The 17,862-nt window shown below is 37.4% G+C and overlaps 2 protein-coding genes across 3 annotated transcripts; both read right to left on the bottom strand.

Moving 5' to 3' along the window:
* Nucleotides 1–322: 322 nt before the first annotated feature.
* On the bottom strand, nt 323–5,158 carry ASNSD1 (asparagine synthetase domain containing 1). The gene is made up of 3 exons (XM_038001848.2): nt 3,695–5,158; nt 3,227–3,408; nt 323–718 (listed from the first exon to the last, which is right to left on the bottom strand). Exons 1-3 carry the CDS (start codon nt 5,156–5,158, stop codon nt 433–435), a joined length of 1,932 nt encoding a protein of 643 aa, XP_037857776.2. The 3' UTR covers nt 323–432.
* Nucleotides 4,890–9,947, bottom strand: ASDURF (ASNSD1 upstream open reading frame). 2 transcript variants are annotated; one of them, XM_038001854.2, is made up of 4 exons: nt 9,754–9,947; nt 7,375–7,428; nt 5,811–5,840; nt 4,890–5,250 (listed from the first exon to the last, which is right to left on the bottom strand). In XM_038001854.2, the coding sequence occupies exons 1-4, from the start codon at nt 9,895–9,897 to the stop codon at nt 5,233–5,235; spliced, it is 246 nt and encodes an 81-aa protein (XP_037857782.2). In that variant the 5' UTR covers nt 9,898–9,947; the 3' UTR covers nt 4,890–5,232. The 2 variants fall into 2 exon arrangements, with proteins under 2 accessions (XP_037857782.2, XP_037857781.2); XM_038001853.2 differs by having other exon boundaries at nt 5,811–5,886; nt 9,754–9,941.
* Between the last annotated feature and the right edge of the window lie 7,915 nt (nt 9,948–17,862).

Raw genomic sequence — 17,862 nt, 5'->3', positions numbered from 1 at the left:
TCCCGAGTAGGGAGGCACATGCTTCCATGCCCAGTTCATTTTCTGTACTTTTTTTTTTTTTTTTTTTTGGTAGAGATGGGGTTTCATCATGTTGCCCAGGCTGGTCTCAAACTCCTGGACTTAAGAGATCCCTCTGCTTTGGCCTCCCAAGCTGCAAGTATTAAAGGCTATTTAGAGATCTCACTCTAAGTCACCGCATTAGCATAAACTCAGGTGTGATCAAAAGGGGCTTATTACTAATAACAAAAGATACTCCCTATCACTAAGGAAATTCCATGGTTTTAGGAGTTCTATAACAGGAAAAAATGAAAATTCAACCAAATGAACTTTAAAACTACTATTATTATACAATAATAAGGCAGCAGAGTATCTTACTTTTATATAAGTAATTATATAAAAACGTATTTTTATATTGTTACACTGTGAATCACATTACAATTTAGTCTCCTTTTCAATAGAAAGATTTTCTAAGGAAATGATTTGGAGCCGTCCACATTTATCAGATGCCTTTTCATTATTTTTTTCCATTTTTGCAATTCTTGATCCAAATTGCATGGCCCGTTTGGGCAGAAGAGCAGAGGCTGTAAGACCAAGTTCCACAGCTGCAAGGCGTAAAAGTAGTTTTTCACCAATCCCTCGGGGTAAAGTCAAGTTTGCTTTTTCCCAAATTGGTAGAGAATTTAGAAAGGAGACAACATTTTCATCCAGGAAAGGAAATCTAAAATAAACAGATAAATAATATAACCACTATGTAAAAATAAAATCAACCTGCTTTGATTTATACACAGTTTTATAGCTAAAATTTAATCAACTAAGTGTTTCATAACATATGACATACACTACAAAACAGTCTAAGTCTCAATAAATAAATTAGGCTTACTGTGTCCAGAAATAGTTTAAAATTGTCTTACAAGGTATCTTTGTGGAGGCCTTGAAAACAAACATGATTTTTTTTTTTTTTCCACCTAGGTGAGCACTACCACACCCAGCTAATCTTTGTATTTTTGGTAGAGATGAGATTTTGCCACATTGCCCAGGCTGGTCTTGGACTCCTGAACTCAAATGACCCACCTGCTTTGGCCTCCCAAAGTGCTAGGAATACAGGTGTGAGCCACTATACCTGGCCTACAAGCATGATCTTAACTAACTATTCAATCTGTGTCTGATCTTTATCACAACGAAAGAAATGACACTTTAGGAATATGGAACCAATGTAGAAGGGCTCCACAGCCTGAACCTGCAAAACACTTATGGTAAAATTTTGTTAATCAAAATTGTTTAATTATACTTAAACCAATTAAATGGTGATAAATTACTGTAACAGAACAAAATATTAGATTTTTTCCCCCTAAATTCTGGGATGACCTAGAAACAAAATATTAGATTAAAAAAATAACTTTCTGCCCTTTTGCTTCCCCAATTTCTACAAAATTCTGTTCTTTTTCTGTTTAAAATACTTTAACACCCACCATCCCACATCTCCAAATACAATACAGTTACACTAGTGTTTCCGTTTTATTATATCTTAGTCTAGGTTAAGATATTGGAAAGGGCAAAGACATTTGTTATCTGGAATATTAAATAAAAATGAATGAGTTGCAAAAGCAAATTTAATTAGAGAATCAAATCAACACACTACTGTTAATATGTATGTCAAGATACATAATAAATTATTTAGATCTAGCCACTATATTTGTTATATCACAATTCTGTATTAGCTGCTTTAAACATTCTTCATATGCATTTTTATTTGAGCATAATATAATACTTTCATAAGTAAGTGCTTTTACTAGACAAATTCCCTTCTCTATGACCTAGCTGAAATAACATACTGAATTTCTACCTCTTTCTCTCTCACGTCCTTCAAAGAGAAAACAGTTTAACAGTTTATGGACTTTATTATGGTATTAGTTATCACTTTATAGTGAAATCTGGAAAATTATGATAGAATAATGACATAGTAGCCAAACTTTTACATGGGCTAGGACAAGAAACTTTAGAAGGACAACTGTGTAAAGGCAGCTACAAGTCAGTGGAAAGAGGAAAAGACTGAAGTAGAGACAAGAAACAAGTCTGAGAGACAGAAAGAGAGAGAGAGAGAAACTGTAGTATGTTTAATTCTCAGGGCGCTTACTTGGACTTCCTATTCTTGGATGCTTGTATCCTTGTAATAAACTACCTACTTGAATCAATTAGCCTACTTGAATGGATTTTTGCTCTTTATAACTAAATGTCACATCTTCCTTTATCCTTACTTAATGTCTTAGAAAGTTTTATTCAAATACTGTACTTGTTCACTACCTTCAGAAATATGATATAGGTAAAAATAAACCTGAAAAGCAAGAATAGATACATGAAAGTGCCTCGGTTTCTCTGAAGGTTTTAGGTAATCTGCAATATGTGACTAAATTGTATTCAAAAACATGTGGCAGAGGAATATTCAGTGTGAGGACTACCTTCAAATCAGCATGGATCTGTACATACAGAAATGTCTACAGAGACAAAGCCAGTTTCTATAACATCGGAGAAGAAGGCTTGCAGGTGGGGCTTATGCCCTTCCTGGGAGGAAAGCAAACATTAAAAGTTGAACAAAACCCTCTAAATACCTTATCTTAGTATTTCACTATCTCAGTTTTACTTTGACAGTCTTTTATGTGGAAACGGAATCTCACACTGTCTCCCAGGCTGGAGAGCAGTGGCGTGATCTGGGCTCACTGCAACCTCCACTTCCCGGGTTCAAGCCATTCTCAGCCTTCCGAGTAGCTGAACTACAGGCATGCGGCACCACGATCAGCTCATTTTTTTGTATTTTTAGTAGAGGTGGGGTTTCACCATGTTTACCAGGCTGGTCTTGAACTCCTGTCCTCAGGTGATCCGCCCGCCTTGGCCTCCCAAAGTGCTGGGATGACACATGGTGGCTGTGAGCCACCATGCCTGGCCTACTTCAACAGTCTTTTTCACTATAGTTTTAAAAACAATCCTGTCATTACGTTACCTTTGAAAATTACTGAAAATACATTTCTCAGAGATGAGTTCTAGAAAATAACTGCTCTCCTGGCTCTTCCCAGCTCTGTTTCTGACTGTGTTTATAATATAAAGCCAAGCTATTATTGCTGCTGTTATTCATCTGAACAGTCTCCAAAGAGAAAACAAACTTAAAAGTCTCCATTTACACTCTGCCATTTTTATAAAAATACCGTAACAACACTCTAATGATTAGAATTACCTTGCTTCTTTTCCATGATCACCAATAACTCTGTCATCACGACCAAGATTTCTAGAAGAAATTCGACCCAGTTCCATCATTATTTCCTTATTCAATCCTTCCAGCCCATGTGACTGAAAGCGGACACGATGACGAGAATAACCTGCAAGTTGCTCATCTGCACCAATTCCAGTGAGAACTACCTATGCGGTTTAAAGAAATCCATATAAAAATGTTATCAACTACACAGTAAAGAAAACAAGATAAAAGAAAAGCTTAAAAATTGCAAACCTAAAGATAACACTTTAGGAGAAAAACAAGATAAAGACAGAAAATAGTAAAAATATATCCAATTCTAAAGAAGTCATATATGTTGTGTTGTAGTTTGAATGCAACTAAAATATGCTATATTCTTACAATCAAAATGCTATAAGCTTTAAGGGTCAAAAATAGGTCTCAGAAATTATCAGAAGAAACACTGTGTCATACCTTTGCACTGCTCTGATAGGATTTCACTCCATCTTGGGCCACTAACCGACCAATTCCTCTAGAAGCAAACCAGACTGCACAGCCAATGCTATCATCCAAAACTGTATCCAACGGCCGAATTAAGTGGCATATTCGAGTTCTTCTTAATTTCTGCAGTTCTTCCATAGAAACATTAATTTCAACAAAATTCCAAATTCGGGAAGGGCTAACAGCTTGTAGTTCCTTTAGTCCCGCCCTTCCTGTGATTCTATCTGGTACACTGACATGTTTATCAGGACTGTCGTCATCATCAGCAGCAACATCTTTAGAGAATTCTTCAGAAGATATTTCACATGTATTTTTCTGTTTATTCCTTTCTTTGTTAAAGCTAGTTGGCATGGTCTTTTCTTCAGCTATGAAAGCTACATTAAGAAGATCAATTGGTTCATCTAAAGGAATATGACGGTCAGCAAGGGTTGCAATAACCATGGAATCAATGCCCCCAGAAAACAGGATTGCAACATTTGCTTTCCTATCACACATTTTCAAAACTTTATTTGCTGTCAGGTTTTCACCCCTAGGTAAACACAAGACACGTCTCTTAACTGCTACACTCAAGACATCAATGAACTGCTGAATTACTTCCTTTATGTGTACATCAGTAAGAAAGACCTCAAGTGTCTCTCTTGTAGGTGGCACATTGGAAATACTACTGCAATGAGTCTCCAATGCAGCTTGTGGCAACATCATATTTAAAGGAACAACAGGTTTTTCAAGATACAGTTTGGCTTCATTTGCTACCACGGATACAAATGCTGGCAAGTCTGCTGAAATTTGACTCAGGCTATTAACATTTTCTTCAATAATATTCTCCCTAGAAATATATTTCCAAGGGTACAGTTGTAAAATAATGCATCTGGAAATGGCAGTAGACTTAAGATCAATTCTGAAAAGTCCAGATGCTGGAACTTCTTGCCACTGATTTGCCAATCCAGATGTTTGGGTGCCAACTGAAGAGAGGCAGAAACTCTTGCCCAAATTACTAAAATGCCAAAGCAAGCTACGACGACCAAAAAAATCCCTACCAAACCATAAATAATGACTAGATGCTTGATAATATATAAATGACCAGGGACCTTGTACTTTTGAGAAGAGTGACAAAATCTCAGATTCATTCTTACAGGAGGAAAGATAATTAAACAAAATTTGAGTATCATTCTCTTCAGTTTCAACCTTTATTCCACTAAAAATTTCTCCATTCCACAGAAACACATTGCCTCTTTCATCTTCCATAGGCTGGGTAGTCAAAACACCCCTCAAGTGTAGGACGTGACCAGAAAATAAACACTGGTAGTTAACATCAGACTTGAACAATTGTTTACTACTATTGGGTCCCCGCTGTTTAAGATTATATAGTAAGTCCTCTTTTAAATCTTGACTGAAATGCTCAGCAGAAAAGTTTACAGAACAACAAATGCCACACATTGTTACGTGAAATTAGGTTGACTATTTCTTGATTTTGGTCTTCTCTAAGTTTTCTATTTCTTGGTATTCTTTTTTCAGTTCATCCAATATACCTGTTGCAGGGAAGGAGAATAAATATTAAATAACATAAAAATTCTTGGACTTTTACCTAGCAATTCAGAGGGCAAAACAAGCTGTTTACCAAAATCAAACCATATAAACACACACACTGTGCCAGTGCCAATGATAATTAACAACAGGCTACTAACAAAGAATGTTTATCTTTTACAAAAATAGCTTCTGTTTTGCCGAGTGCTCATTTTGGCCCAAGCACTTGGCTAAGCACTTTTTACACAGCATCTTATTTAGGTCCCACAATACCTTGGAGGCTTAAAGTATTTCACCCAAAGTCACAAAGGTAGAAAGTGGTAACTGTTTGTCATACTTAGACCTGTTTGAAACTCTAAAGCACATGTTAATAACTATTGCTTTCTAGCACATATTATGATATATATATATATATATATATATATATATTAAACTGTTGACTCGCCTTTGGAAGGCTAACTTGAAGAAAACCAAACTGCTGCATTAATCTTTTGATATATATTTTAACATTCAGATGAGTATAATTTAGGCACCCCCCAAAAGCCACAAAAAAGAAAAAACTTACTTTTGCTCTCAGATAGCATTTCTGTTCGGTCTGCAAGAAAGAATATATTGCTGTTCTGTTGCTGCCTATATACTTTCTGGAAAACATAATTTAGGCTAATATCAAATTTTGATCTAAAAAGTAGATGCTAAAATCCTTAACCCTATTATCACTAATTCTTGAACTTCAGTAATATATATTCAGTACTATACTTTAGCAAACACAGATAAGCAAAAACACAAATAAAAGTCATCCATTGCCCAACTACCAGAAAGTGCTACTACTGAAATGAAACTATTTTCTCTCCATATACCATTTCAACAAAAAATGTTCTTACTGTACCTGCAGATTTATGCTTTTATCAATGAGCAATATATTGAGAACACTTTTTCTTGTCAGTGTTATTTTACAAGAACACAAAAATGGCAAAGCAAGATACGGCGACCAAATTATACCTACTGCTATACAGGTATAATATATTACAGTTTATTTGCTCAGCTTCAAATACTAAACATTTGAAGTGTTACCAACTCTTTGCTATTGTAAATCGACGTTGTGAGGAATATCTTTGTAACTAAATCTTCATGCACTCCCATGATTCTCTCCTAAGGGCGACAAAGCGAGACTCCATCTCAAAAAAAAAAAAAAAAAAAAAAAAGTATCAACTACTATAAATGGAACTGCTGGGTCAAAGTGTTATAGTTTGAGTTGTTGAGACTTTCTGCCAATTTGCCCTCTAGAGAAAGTCTGTATTAATTCTGCCTCAACTTTTTTTTTTTTTTTTTTTTTTTGAGATGGAGTCCTGCTCTGTCGCCTAGGCTGGAGTGCAGTGATGTGCTCAGTTCACTGCAACCTCTGCCTCCCAGGTTCAAGAGATTCTTGTGCCTCGGCCTCCCGAGTAGCTGGGAGTACAGGCACGTGCCCAGATAATTTTTTTATGTGCTTCAACTTCTAAAATTCCATAAGTGACAACATCAGAAATATCTAACCAGTCAGTTATTACATAATCTTTAAAATACTTTTAAGAGCTCAAACTCATTTGTTCCTGAATGTTAAAATGTAATTTGACACTGAAACTATACACAAAGCAGTAGCTTGCTTGTTTATATTAATGGAAATGGCATTAAATAACCATGTTACACATTTATAAAAATCTATGTAAAAATTTTTTGGAGGGAGGGGAAGCAATGTATCTTTTTTGTTCAATAATTATCCACATTCATTTAAAAGAAAAGTTTCTTCTCATCTCAATATAAAGTTTGTTTGTATCAAAAGAAAACACCAAATTCAGGTATAAAATAAACACCATCAGTGATTGCAGCTCCAAAATACCAAAATACAACTAGTATCATTTGTTGCAAATGCAATGTGAATAGCATATGATAGAAAAAAGACATCTTCAACTATGAGATCTATCCATTTAAAAAGAGAATCTAGACACTTGCAATTTAAAAAGATGCTGAAATACTATACATTTTATTAAAGTATGATTAAATCTTATATATAATTCTTATAACTTTAATATATAGTTAACATAAATAAACCTCCCACATATTTGTTATTCAGAATTCCTATAATAACTCACCCTATTCTTCTTAAGGTTAGAAAGTTCATCCACCACAATTTTTTGTTCTTTAATCTATTGAAATAAAGAAAAACTCCTTAAGCTAGATGTCTTCAAAGTATGTTCAATGAGAATCCCTTAAGGGGTTGTTTTAAAATTAGAGATGGGATAAGGGGCTATGATGTACTGGTTTTCCAAATGGGCAGTTCGTGAATGTACAGATTATCTTCAACAGCAGTCTGTGTGGGGGTACAGTTGGGGAAAGTTGGAGGAGAAAAAACAGTGATTAGACTTGCAAAATGTTAGGTAACCCATTAAGATCAGACAGGGGATTTGGTGTTCGTAGCCAGCAATCATGCCAAAGACTACAGTTACTCAACAAGGTTTATACCTTTTATTAAAAATATATGATATACACCAGACCCGGCACGGTGGCTCATGCCTGTAATCCCAGCACTTCGGGAGGCCAAGGCAGGTGGATCACCTGAGGTCGGGAGTTCGAGACCAGCCTGACCAACATGGAGAAACCCCATCTCCACTAAAAATACAAAATGAGCCAAGCATAGTGGCGCATGCCTGTAATCCCAGCTACTCAGGAGGTTGAGGCAGGGGAATTGCTTGAACCTGGGAGGCAGAGGCTGCGGTGAGCCAAGATTGCACCATTGCACTCTAGCCTGGGCAAGATGAGCGAAACTCTATCTCAAAAAAGAAAAATAAATAAATATATATATATACACACACACACACACACACACACACACATATACATATATGATATACACCAAAAGGAATTCCAGTCTTTCAATTAAGCTGTGATTTAGATTGGGGGGAAAAAAAAAAAAAGCAAACTGAATCAGGGGTGGGTTACTTTTTTCAATATTTTCATGATTTTATGTACTAAGCAGTGCAGTCAAACACATTCAAATCAAGCAATGCCTTATTTGGGGACAGTAAGACCTATCATGTTCCATCTTTGTATTTTTCCCTTTTAATCTCAATGGCTAGCATGGAGCTGGCACTGTTGAACTGGGTTTCTTTTTTTTTCAAACAGGGTCTTGATCTGTTACCCAGGCTGGAGTGCAATGGCGCGGTGACAGCTCACTGCAGCCTCGATTTCCCCGGGCTCAGGTGATTCTCACACCTTAGCCTCCGAGTATCTGGGACTACCGGCCTGGGCCACCGTGCTGACCTGGGCTTCATTTATTTGTAGGGGAGGGCTCAACTAAGTGAAAACTAAGTTTCTTTTTAACTCTTTAACTATTTATTTTGTGAACCCGACTGATTACATAGTACCACACGAGCCTCTAAAAGCAGCTTTTATAATATTTGTGCTACCTCACACACCTCAGGGATTTGTATCCACCAGTATGCGTAAGGGGCTTGCTATGGTGGTAATCAGAATGGGCTGGGTCTCTTTTGAAAATTCACCCCCAATTCCCATGAGTGTGCACCTTTCTGTCTCCCCAGTTGGCAGAGCTGTAGTAATGAGGTTGAATTCCAAGGCCGAATTTGTAAACATTCTTTGAGACTTAACATTTGTACACGGCTTTCCCATTTTAGGAATGACAGGTGTACATTTCACTTTACTTCAAAGAAGGTAACTGATACAAAAAGATTAAAGAGACTTGCCCAGATGTCATTGCAAGTTTGGGACAGAACCAAAGTAGAATCTAGGACATGTAATACCTGAAGGGCTATAACCCTCCCCACCCCCATTTATCTTTAAAGGTTTTGTTTGTTTATGGCAGTTAAGGCTTATATTATATTGGCTTCCTCCCTCCCCCTTTTTGGTATAACAGTGACAACCCAATGCGTGTTTTAGGACCATTGCTTTGGTTAACGGAGAAGCAGCAGCTAACAGGTGGATGAGGAGAGACCAGTTAGGAAGCCCTTGCGGGGGGTGGGGGGGGCGCCGGGGTCCCGATGGCAGATGACGGTGGCTTATTTGGGGTGGTAAGAGTGTTCACGGTGATAAAGGGACATATTCGAAATGAGTTTGAAAGGTAGAACTTATAGGCTTCCATGATGGGCGTCAAGGATGGATCCCGGGTTGCTGGCATGGTTAAACGGATGGAGAATATCTGCGATGGAACAGAGTTGGGGTGGGCGGTATTTCCCAAAGTTTAAAAAGACTAGGGAGGAAAACACCCAACCAAAACTCCGCCCCGCTGCCACCTGGGTCGTGTCTCGGGGCAAATTTCAATATCTCCCTTTTCGCAACTGTTTTCAGAAAATAAAAGGACTAACTGTGGCTGTCAAGTGCTAAGAATAAAAAGAGCAAAGTAGCAGGGCAAAGCCGAGGCCCGGGCAGGCCCCACGCTGCCCTCTGCGGACCAACTTTAGGGTCCTGTGGCGCCCAGTCCCGAGTCCAGGAGCCTCTTCATCGCGTCTCACACTCACCTTGCTGCTAAGATCCTCCTTGTGTGGGGTCGAATTGTCGGTAGGGATCAGCACAGGGCTGTCCTCTGGGCGCGTCCCTCGGTTGGGCATTTCCACCCACCACAAGAAACGCGGTACGCTCAGCCCTGAAGGACCACAGAGCATTAGCCACCGCGCATGCGCGCTTCCAGCCGCGCGCACCCTTTCTTTTCCCGCGAGTCTTACCAACAGCATCTGGACACTCACTTGAACGCATGCTCAGGCCGTGTCTGGCCTGGGGAGGAGTTTCGCGCCTGCGCGTGGCTGCTTAGGGCGTAAGTAAACAGTTTGATTGCAAAATCTGAGGTTCCTGTCCTGGCCTCTAGTGGTTGAGATGCAGAAACGCTCAGGCGGTTTCTTCATGACGTCTTATCTAGTATACTACGAGTTATGTGCGCCCTCCAGTGGTAAATGTAAAGAATAGCCGTGCAATAGAAATAGCTCTTAATATAATTATGTATTATCTAGGGAAAGATGAAGCTGAGGAACATAGTTAAGAGATACTGTGTTGGCAACAGAACTATACAGACTTGGTAAAGTTTTGGTTAACTCGTGGTTAGGGTTGCCGGATAAAATACAGTATGAATTTCAGATGAATTCGTAGTTTTTTAGTACGTCTATGTCCCCTGCAATATTTGCAATATCTCACTTCCGTGGAAAAAAATGACTAAAACTTGGAAATAGGCAAAAGAGATTTATTTACTGGATGTTCTTTCAGTGCTGCTCTGAACTTGACTTTATTATATTAACTTGACTTTACTGGGCTGTTTTACAATTCTCTAGGGGCAAAGGTTAACTTTGGTAGAGATTTTGGTTTGGTAGAGATGCAAATAATTTTTTTGGTGTACCAGATACCAACACAGGTTATGATGTATTGTTCTGTAACACATTAGTCAGCTTTGTCTCTAACCATGCAATTGTGTCCTAACATTTCTTTATTAATATATGCCTAGCTTCTCTAATATTCTGTATTGGTTTTAAAGTCTTATCGGTTCCCTCACTAACTAATGAGTTGAATAAAACTTTGACATGTATTTGTTTTATGTTCACATTAGAGACATGATTTTAGGTTTTTGAGAATTATACTATATTATTGGAAATCTTAAGGTTCCACAGAGATGCCCAAGTGGATTTATGTGATGAATCAAACTGTCTCGCGACAGAAATGTATGTATCATGGGTTGTTTAAGCCCAGGCATATTTTTTATTCGCTCTTAGAGAAATCCGAAGTGGTTATATATTTTTCCTTCTTAATTGATTTTTAGAATTTTGTTTTTGTTTCTGATTTGTACATTCCTGATAAATTATTCAGGTATAACTTATACATTACTGATGCATTGATAGCAGCAATGATTGGGAGTTTTGTTTTGTGGTCTAACCATTTGGTGGTATCTGTTGGATGATGAACGTCTAGTCTTTCTTGGTAGAGAGGTAGATAGGTGCAGTGGCTCAAACCTGTAATCTCAACCACTTGGGGCTGAGGTGGGAGGATTGCTTGAAATTTATTGCGTTCGAATAAATAAATAAGAGAGGTGATAGAGACACCAGTTTGTAAGTCTTTTTGTTTATCGATTGTGAGCTCAAATTAATTAATTAATTTTGTGTCCACTGAGAGGGAAGGAGGACAGCTATTTGAGATGTGGGTTGGTGAGGTTTTGTTTGTTTGTTTTAACATAAAGGCCGCTCAAGCGGAAGAGCTGGTGAATTTTTGTGGTTTTTGTTTACTTTTGACCTGAGATTGAAGTTGTAAAACAGAAGCAATAACCTCTCTATGTGTCTGTGTGTGTCTAACTTAGAACAGACTTTATGTCTCCCTGGGTGAATATAAAATATTTCCCTACTTCTGGAGTGTATTAATAAATCCCACTATAATATCTCTAATTAAAGGGCCTCTGTTCTGACTAGTTTATAGAGATAAATAAGCACTGATATAATCCCAATATTTTTAAAAGCCCAGAATTTCCAATATTTTAAATGTGCCAGATTTTTAAGGAAAAAAGTTCTTACAAAACCGCTAGTTTAGAAACATTTTAAGAATCCAAGTTTAGGAAAAAGCTCCAAAGTGAAGTATCACTTCACTTTGTTGTTGTCGTTATTGTTGTTGTTTTGAGACAGAGTCTTTCTCTGTTGCCCTGACTGGAGTGCAGTGGTGCAGTCTCTGCTCACTGCAACCTCTGCCTTCTGGATTCAAGCTATTCTCCTGCCTCAGTTTCCCAAGTACCTGGGATTACAAGTGTATGCCACCAATCCGGCTGATTTTTGTATTTTTGTTAGAGATGGGGTATGGTAGTATGTTGGCCAGGCTGGTCTCAAAAGTCCTGGCTTCCAACTATCTGCCCGCCTCAGCCTTCCAAGATGCTGGGATTATAGGTGAGCTGCCAGGACTGGCTTCCACTTTGTTTAGAGGTAATAGTGAGGCTCATCTGTAAAGCTGAAGAGACTGAGCATCCTAGGATATTGGTCATCTTTGTGCCCCACCTTCTATTGTAGTAGATGGGGGAAGTAAGGTAGGCTGTAGGACCAAGGGGGAGAAGTCAAGGGAGAGTTAATATCACAGTCTAAATAGGTGATTTCAGAAGGTGACAGGACCTGAGATATTGGACTGATGTTTTCCAACGGGGCTCTAGGATCTGGGAAAGGAACTACTGGATCCTTAACATAAAGTCTTTGCGGGGAGAATGCAGGGAGAATGCTTTGTTGCCCTAGTAACAAAGCACACCAGGCTGGTCTTGATCTCTCAAGGGAAATGGCAGAGTCTCCAAAGTACTGGTCTAGAGATTAGTAAATCCTTTTTACTTGAGATAAGGCTGGTTCTCAAGCTTTGCTTCAAAGCTGTGGAATGTGGACATCAGTCCTCCCTGGCTCTTGCAGCCAACTTCACTTTGGAGCTCTGGTGCAGGGCAGAAACCTAAGATGTGGTGAGTGTGGTAGGGTGCAAATTTGAAGATGCACTGACTCTCAGGGTCCTGCAGTAAGTGCTCTTAAAATTTTCTGCCCAGGTGCCTCACGTACCCCTCATCTAAGCATATTGGTCTTCCTTCCAATCCACTGCTCTCCTGCCAGTTGGATTTGAAGATTTCGCTGTTGATAGTTCTGTTTTACAATCTAGAGGTCAGTATGGTTTGTGAATGACACCAATGAAAGATGCTTTATATGCTGCCCAAGCCTGTTGTGTCTTCACATAGTCTGACAGCTACAAAAAAGGTTAATCGAAATTATCTTGGCTTCTTCTAGAACTCTTCCATATGAGTGCCACTGTCCACCTCTTTCCCAAAGACTGAGGACATGCTTGAAACATTTTGGTCTACGTTATTGAAGAAACAAAATTAAATGTAATAGTCTGTGATTTAGGTCACAGTACATGGCTGGTCCCATTAAATAAAATAGTTATGAAATGTTTATTATCAGATGAGTTGCAAATAATGATGAAGCATTTATTGTTATTGAATTTGAATTTAGATGCTTTAAAAACATGTGGAAGTATTTCCACCTGAGTGAAGCAATAGGGACAAATAAAGCCTAACTGATATATTAGTGATAATTGTTTATGTACTCAGATGATATTTTTCTTCATACAATGCCTTCACTATAATGCAGAGCTCTTCACAGCTCAAGTGTTTTTACCCTACTTCTGATCGTTAGCAATAATAAAGTTTTACAAAATGATTAATTAATATCTGTTTGTGACCACATGTAACTCTGTGTTGGGGTCTTAACAATTAGGAAAATACTACTGCTACCACAGTGAAAGCAAGCAAGTGAGCTCAGTTCACCCGTGTTTGCTTGTAGGTTCAGTTGTTTTGGTTGTAGAACCATTGCCATGCTATGGTTGTTGGCTTGTCCTAGTAAAACAAAACAAAACAACACATGTTTATGTATCTGAGTTTCCAATTATTTTCTAATGGAAGTTGAGATTAAATTATTAAGGCCATACTTCCTGCTGGTTTCATGTTATAATCATAGGTGTGGCTGCCACTGTGATTGAAGTCCCTTGAAAGAAAGGGGACAGGATGGCTTTTGCAGAAGGAGGAATGTACAAAGGTAACAGGGGGAGGGGAGGAATTGAAAGGGTAGGAGGGAAGTTGAGCGGTTAGAACTTGGCAGACTATTTTGTTCCAAGAACCAGACAATATTATTGTACCACTGGCACTAATATTTGAACTAGTAGTGATTTTACTTAGAGTCAAGTTACTGAAGACAAAACACATGTAGGTAGAGTTCTTTGTGAATTCAAATCAATAACTGGGTTTTTTTCTACAAGGTATATGGTTTAAAGTATCTTAGTTGAACTATTTAGAGAAAGCTTAGTTATCTGGGCTTGAAAATTTTTACCACAAGACTCACAAGACCCTGGATCATTTTTTTTTTCCATTTATTCCATTCAGGAATTCTATCATTCATAAATTTTATTTTCTTGAAGGTCATAAAATATTTAATGAATTTCCTAAGCATAGTAACCAGACTATTATATCCCTTGTTATACACAAGGAAGGTTACCTATTAGAGGAAGAACCAGAAAGGAATCCATAGGAAAGGGATACTCTTGCTAGAAACTAAATCCACCTGAAACCAGCTATCTGAAACCAGTATAATCTTTGTTGCTGTTGTTGCTTTGTGTTTGTTTGTTTGTTTATTTTGAGATGGAGTGTTGCTCCATTGCTCAGGCTGGAGTGCAGTGGTGTGATCTCAGCTCACTGCAACCTCCGCCTCCCAGGTTCAAGCTATTCTCATGCCTCAGCCTCCTGAGTAGCTGGGATTACAGGCGTGTGTCACCACGCCCGGCTAATTTTTTGTATTTTTAATAGAGACAGGGTTTCACCATATTGGCCAGGCTGCTCTCGAACTCCTGACCTCAAGTGATTCACCTGCCGTGGCCTCCTAAAGTGCTGGGATTACAGGTGTGAGTCACCGCTTCTGGCCCAGTATAATCTTTTATAGTCCTTTTTTGGAGTGATAAACTCTCTTAGAATGATAAGGGTTTCTGAACTCTACACTATCTCAATTTTTTCTTTACTGTTTATGCTTTGCTGTTTTTAATTCTAAAATTATAATTTTTTATAAAAAGTGCTCATAAAAAGTTAACCTAATCCCTATTGATAAACAAAAACAAAATGCAACAGTGTCAACAATTATATAACATCCCTTTGATCCCTCTTCAAAGTGGAAGTTATTCCACACCCTAGGATAAGTCAATTCTAGTCTAAAAATGTGGAATTGCAACTTCTAAATCCGAGATAGCCCTAATTCATTGTGTAACTTTGAGCAAGTTCCAGGAACTCTGTGCCTCCATTTTCTTATCTGTAAAATAAGGCTAATAATAACTACCTGAATTATTAGAGTGACATGAAGCTCCCTAAAGGATTACTTAAACATAATTAGGATGAAAGAAGAAACACAAACTAATATTGCATCTCCCTTGGATACGGAATACTCAACCAGAAGTTATTAAACTTCCCTTCTGTAATTGAGGACTCGGGTCATCTCGAAGAACACAGGCCTAAAGCTTGCATAGAAAGACATTTTTTTTTTCCCCAAGTGCTTTAGCTATAAAAGAGTAGTTCTCAAAATCCAGTCTGCAGTCGAAATTCTCAACTAGATTCCTAAGCTTCATCCCCCAAAGTTCTAGATTTCCTAGAGGCTTGTATTTTGCAGTAAGTCCTGTAAGTGATTGTGCGGAGGCATGTAGTCATTCAACCACATTTTGAAAAGCATTGCTCCAGTTTGCACCTAAGCTTTAGTTTAGTTTTTTTTTGATTTTTTTTTTTCCTTAGTGGCCATTTAGTCTCCTCATTTAATAAAGTTTTTGTTATGTGTTCCCATCACTAAGCTTCAATAATTATAAACTCATGACCTTTTGTTTCACATATATCTCCAGCCACTCATCTTCCCCCACCACTAGCTTGAAACAAACCCCAGACTTTATATCATTTTGTACGAGTCATTCATTGTGTATCTTTAAAAAATGGCTCATTTAAAACACATAATCAAGTTATGAAAGATAAATAATTAAGAATTAAGTAATTCTTTAATATAATCAAATATCCAAATAGTGTTCCAAATTTTCCTGATTATCTTATAAATGTTATTTTTTTATATAGTTTGTTTAAATCAGGATCTACATAAGGTCTATACATTACGGTTGATTTGCCGTGTCCCTTAGTTCTTTAAATCTGTAGCTTCTCTCCTTTCCTCACCCTTCTCCAGATTCCTTCCCTACCCACCCCTTCATAATTTTTTTGTTGAAGAAATGAGGTCATTCTGTAGCACTTAACAATGTCCTCTGTATTTCTTAAAAATAGGTAGCTAAATCTAGAGGCTTGTTCGGATTCAGGTTTGACTTTTTTTTTTTTGGCAAGAATATTCCTAAGTGACATTGTGTTTGTCCATCAGGAGGTGCATAATGCCGTCTGGCTGTCTTTCTTTTTGTGATATCAGCAGCCATTATTGATAATTGTTTAGAATCATTATTTATTAAAGCTTCCAAAATGGTGATATTCTAATTCTATTATTCCTTCTTTGCTTATTAGTTAATGTACTTCTAAAAAGAAAGACTTGCCCTCACCAACTATTTGGTTATCTCATCGTATAATTTGTATTTGAAAACCGAATACATACTTGACTCTTTCTGTTTACAGTTTTCAAAATATTTTCCTAGAATCTTCCAAAAGTGACCAAGGCTTTTTAAAAAAAATCTACCATTGTAACCTCCTGGGTTTAAACATATTTAATGTGTTCTACATCGTTGTAGCTAACTTGTTAATGTTCAGATTGTTCCATCTTTGGCAGTGGGAGCATCTTCAAGTTTTCTTCTGAGTCCTTTTGACATGACCCCATAGTTTTTGATAGGCTGATGTGAAAAGATGTTCCAGGTTAATCTTGTCCATGTTCTGCCCCTGGTCTGGAATCAGCCACTTTTCCAGGAAGCCCTGAATCCCTTAGCTGGAAAATTGCATTTAGAGACCACAATCTAGGTGCTGGGTAGAGAATGGATCATTGCTACTGGTGTTGTCTTTGTTTCTAGGTTTTTGCACAGCAAAGAGCTAGGACATGAGTTTTTAAAAAGAAAATACAGCATGAAGTCATACCAGTATTCCCAATTCAGTTAGTGATTATAAGATTTCAAGTTAACCTCATTAATCTTATAATCTCAGAATAAAAATACCAACAGTATGATTTCTTTTTGCCTTTAGGAAATATCTTGCTGAATATTTACAGTTAATTACTGTGCTTTAAAGTAGTTTTGAATACTTTCTCAATAGATATTTAAGTAGTGCTTTAAAAAATTTTAAATCTTATTTTATACTTATGTAAAATATTTACAGTGTTTCAAAGTAAGTTCCAAAACAAATATACAAAACAAGGTCTATTCAGAGAATTTTTGCCTCTATTCCTTTTTCTTCCACCCTATTCCCTACCTTCCTCCTGTAGAAATTGTTAATTTTTTTAATTTTTAAAAATTAAAGTACAATTTACTTGCAGTAATGGTCACACATTTTAGTGTCCAGGCATATGGTTATACAACCACTTCAATCAGGATGTAAAACAGTTTCTCTATTCTAGTAAATTTCATGTGCTCTACCTCTAGCTTCTGGGAGCAACTCACATGTTTTCTGTTCCTGTAGTTTCACTTTCTCCAGAATGTCATATACATGGAATTGTACAGATAAAAGTCCTTTGAGTCTGGCTTCTTTCATTTAGCAAAATACATTAAGATTAACTTACGCTGTTGTGTGTATCAGTAGATTGATTTTTGTATTGCTGAGTAGTATTCCATTGCATGAATGTAACATCACTTGTTTATACATTCCCAGTTGAGTGACATTTGGGTTATTTCCACTTTTAGGTGATTACAGACACAGCACAGCCTCTGTAAACATTTACAATCAGGTTTTTGTGTAAATATAAGTTTTATTTCACTAGGGTAAATTTTGAGTTGTAGGATTGCTAGCTTATATGGTAACTGTATGCTAACCTTTTTAAGAAACTGTTTTCTGAAATAGCTGTAACATTTTGTATTCCTACTGGCAAGGTATGAGAAGTCCAGTTCTTCAGCATTTTTACCAGCATTTGGTGTTGGTCATTTTAGTCACT

This window comes from Chlorocebus sabaeus, chromosome 10 (genome assembly GCF_047675955.1).
Source record: "Chlorocebus sabaeus isolate Y175 chromosome 10, mChlSab1.0.hap1, whole genome shotgun sequence".
Lineage (NCBI taxonomy): Eukaryota > Metazoa > Chordata > Mammalia > Primates > Cercopithecidae > Chlorocebus > Chlorocebus sabaeus.
This window is presented reverse-complemented; position numbering and strand designations above follow the sequence as displayed.

What these genes read in the sequence shown, in the direction of transcription:
- ASDURF (XM_038001853.2), bottom strand. Translation starts at nt 9,897, where the DNA reads ATGCTCTGTGGTCCTTCAGGGCTGAGCGTACCGCGTTTCTTGTGGTGG. An exon ending in CTAACCTTAAGAAGAATAGG is followed by an intron (nt 5,887 to 7,374) that starts GTGAGTTATTAT and finishes TATGTTTTCCAG; the next exon opens with AAAGTATATAGGCAGCAACA. An exon ending in AATGCTATCTGAGAGCAAAA is followed by an intron (nt 5,251 to 5,810) that starts GTAAGTTTTTTC and finishes TCCCTGCAACAG; the next exon opens with GTATATTGGATGAACTGAAA.
- ASNSD1 (XM_038001848.2), bottom strand. Translation starts at nt 5,158, where the DNA reads ATGTGTGGCATTTGTTGTTCTGTAAACTTTTCTGCTGAGCATTTCAGT. An exon ending in CCTATCAGAGCAGTGCAAAG is followed by an intron (nt 3,409 to 3,694) that starts GTATGACACAGT and finishes TAAACCGCATAG; the next exon opens with GTAGTTCTCACTGGAATTGG. An exon ending in GATCATGGAAAAGAAGCAAG is followed by an intron (nt 719 to 3,226) that starts GTAATTCTAATC and finishes TGTTTATTTTAG; the next exon opens with ATTTCCTTTCCTGGATGAAA.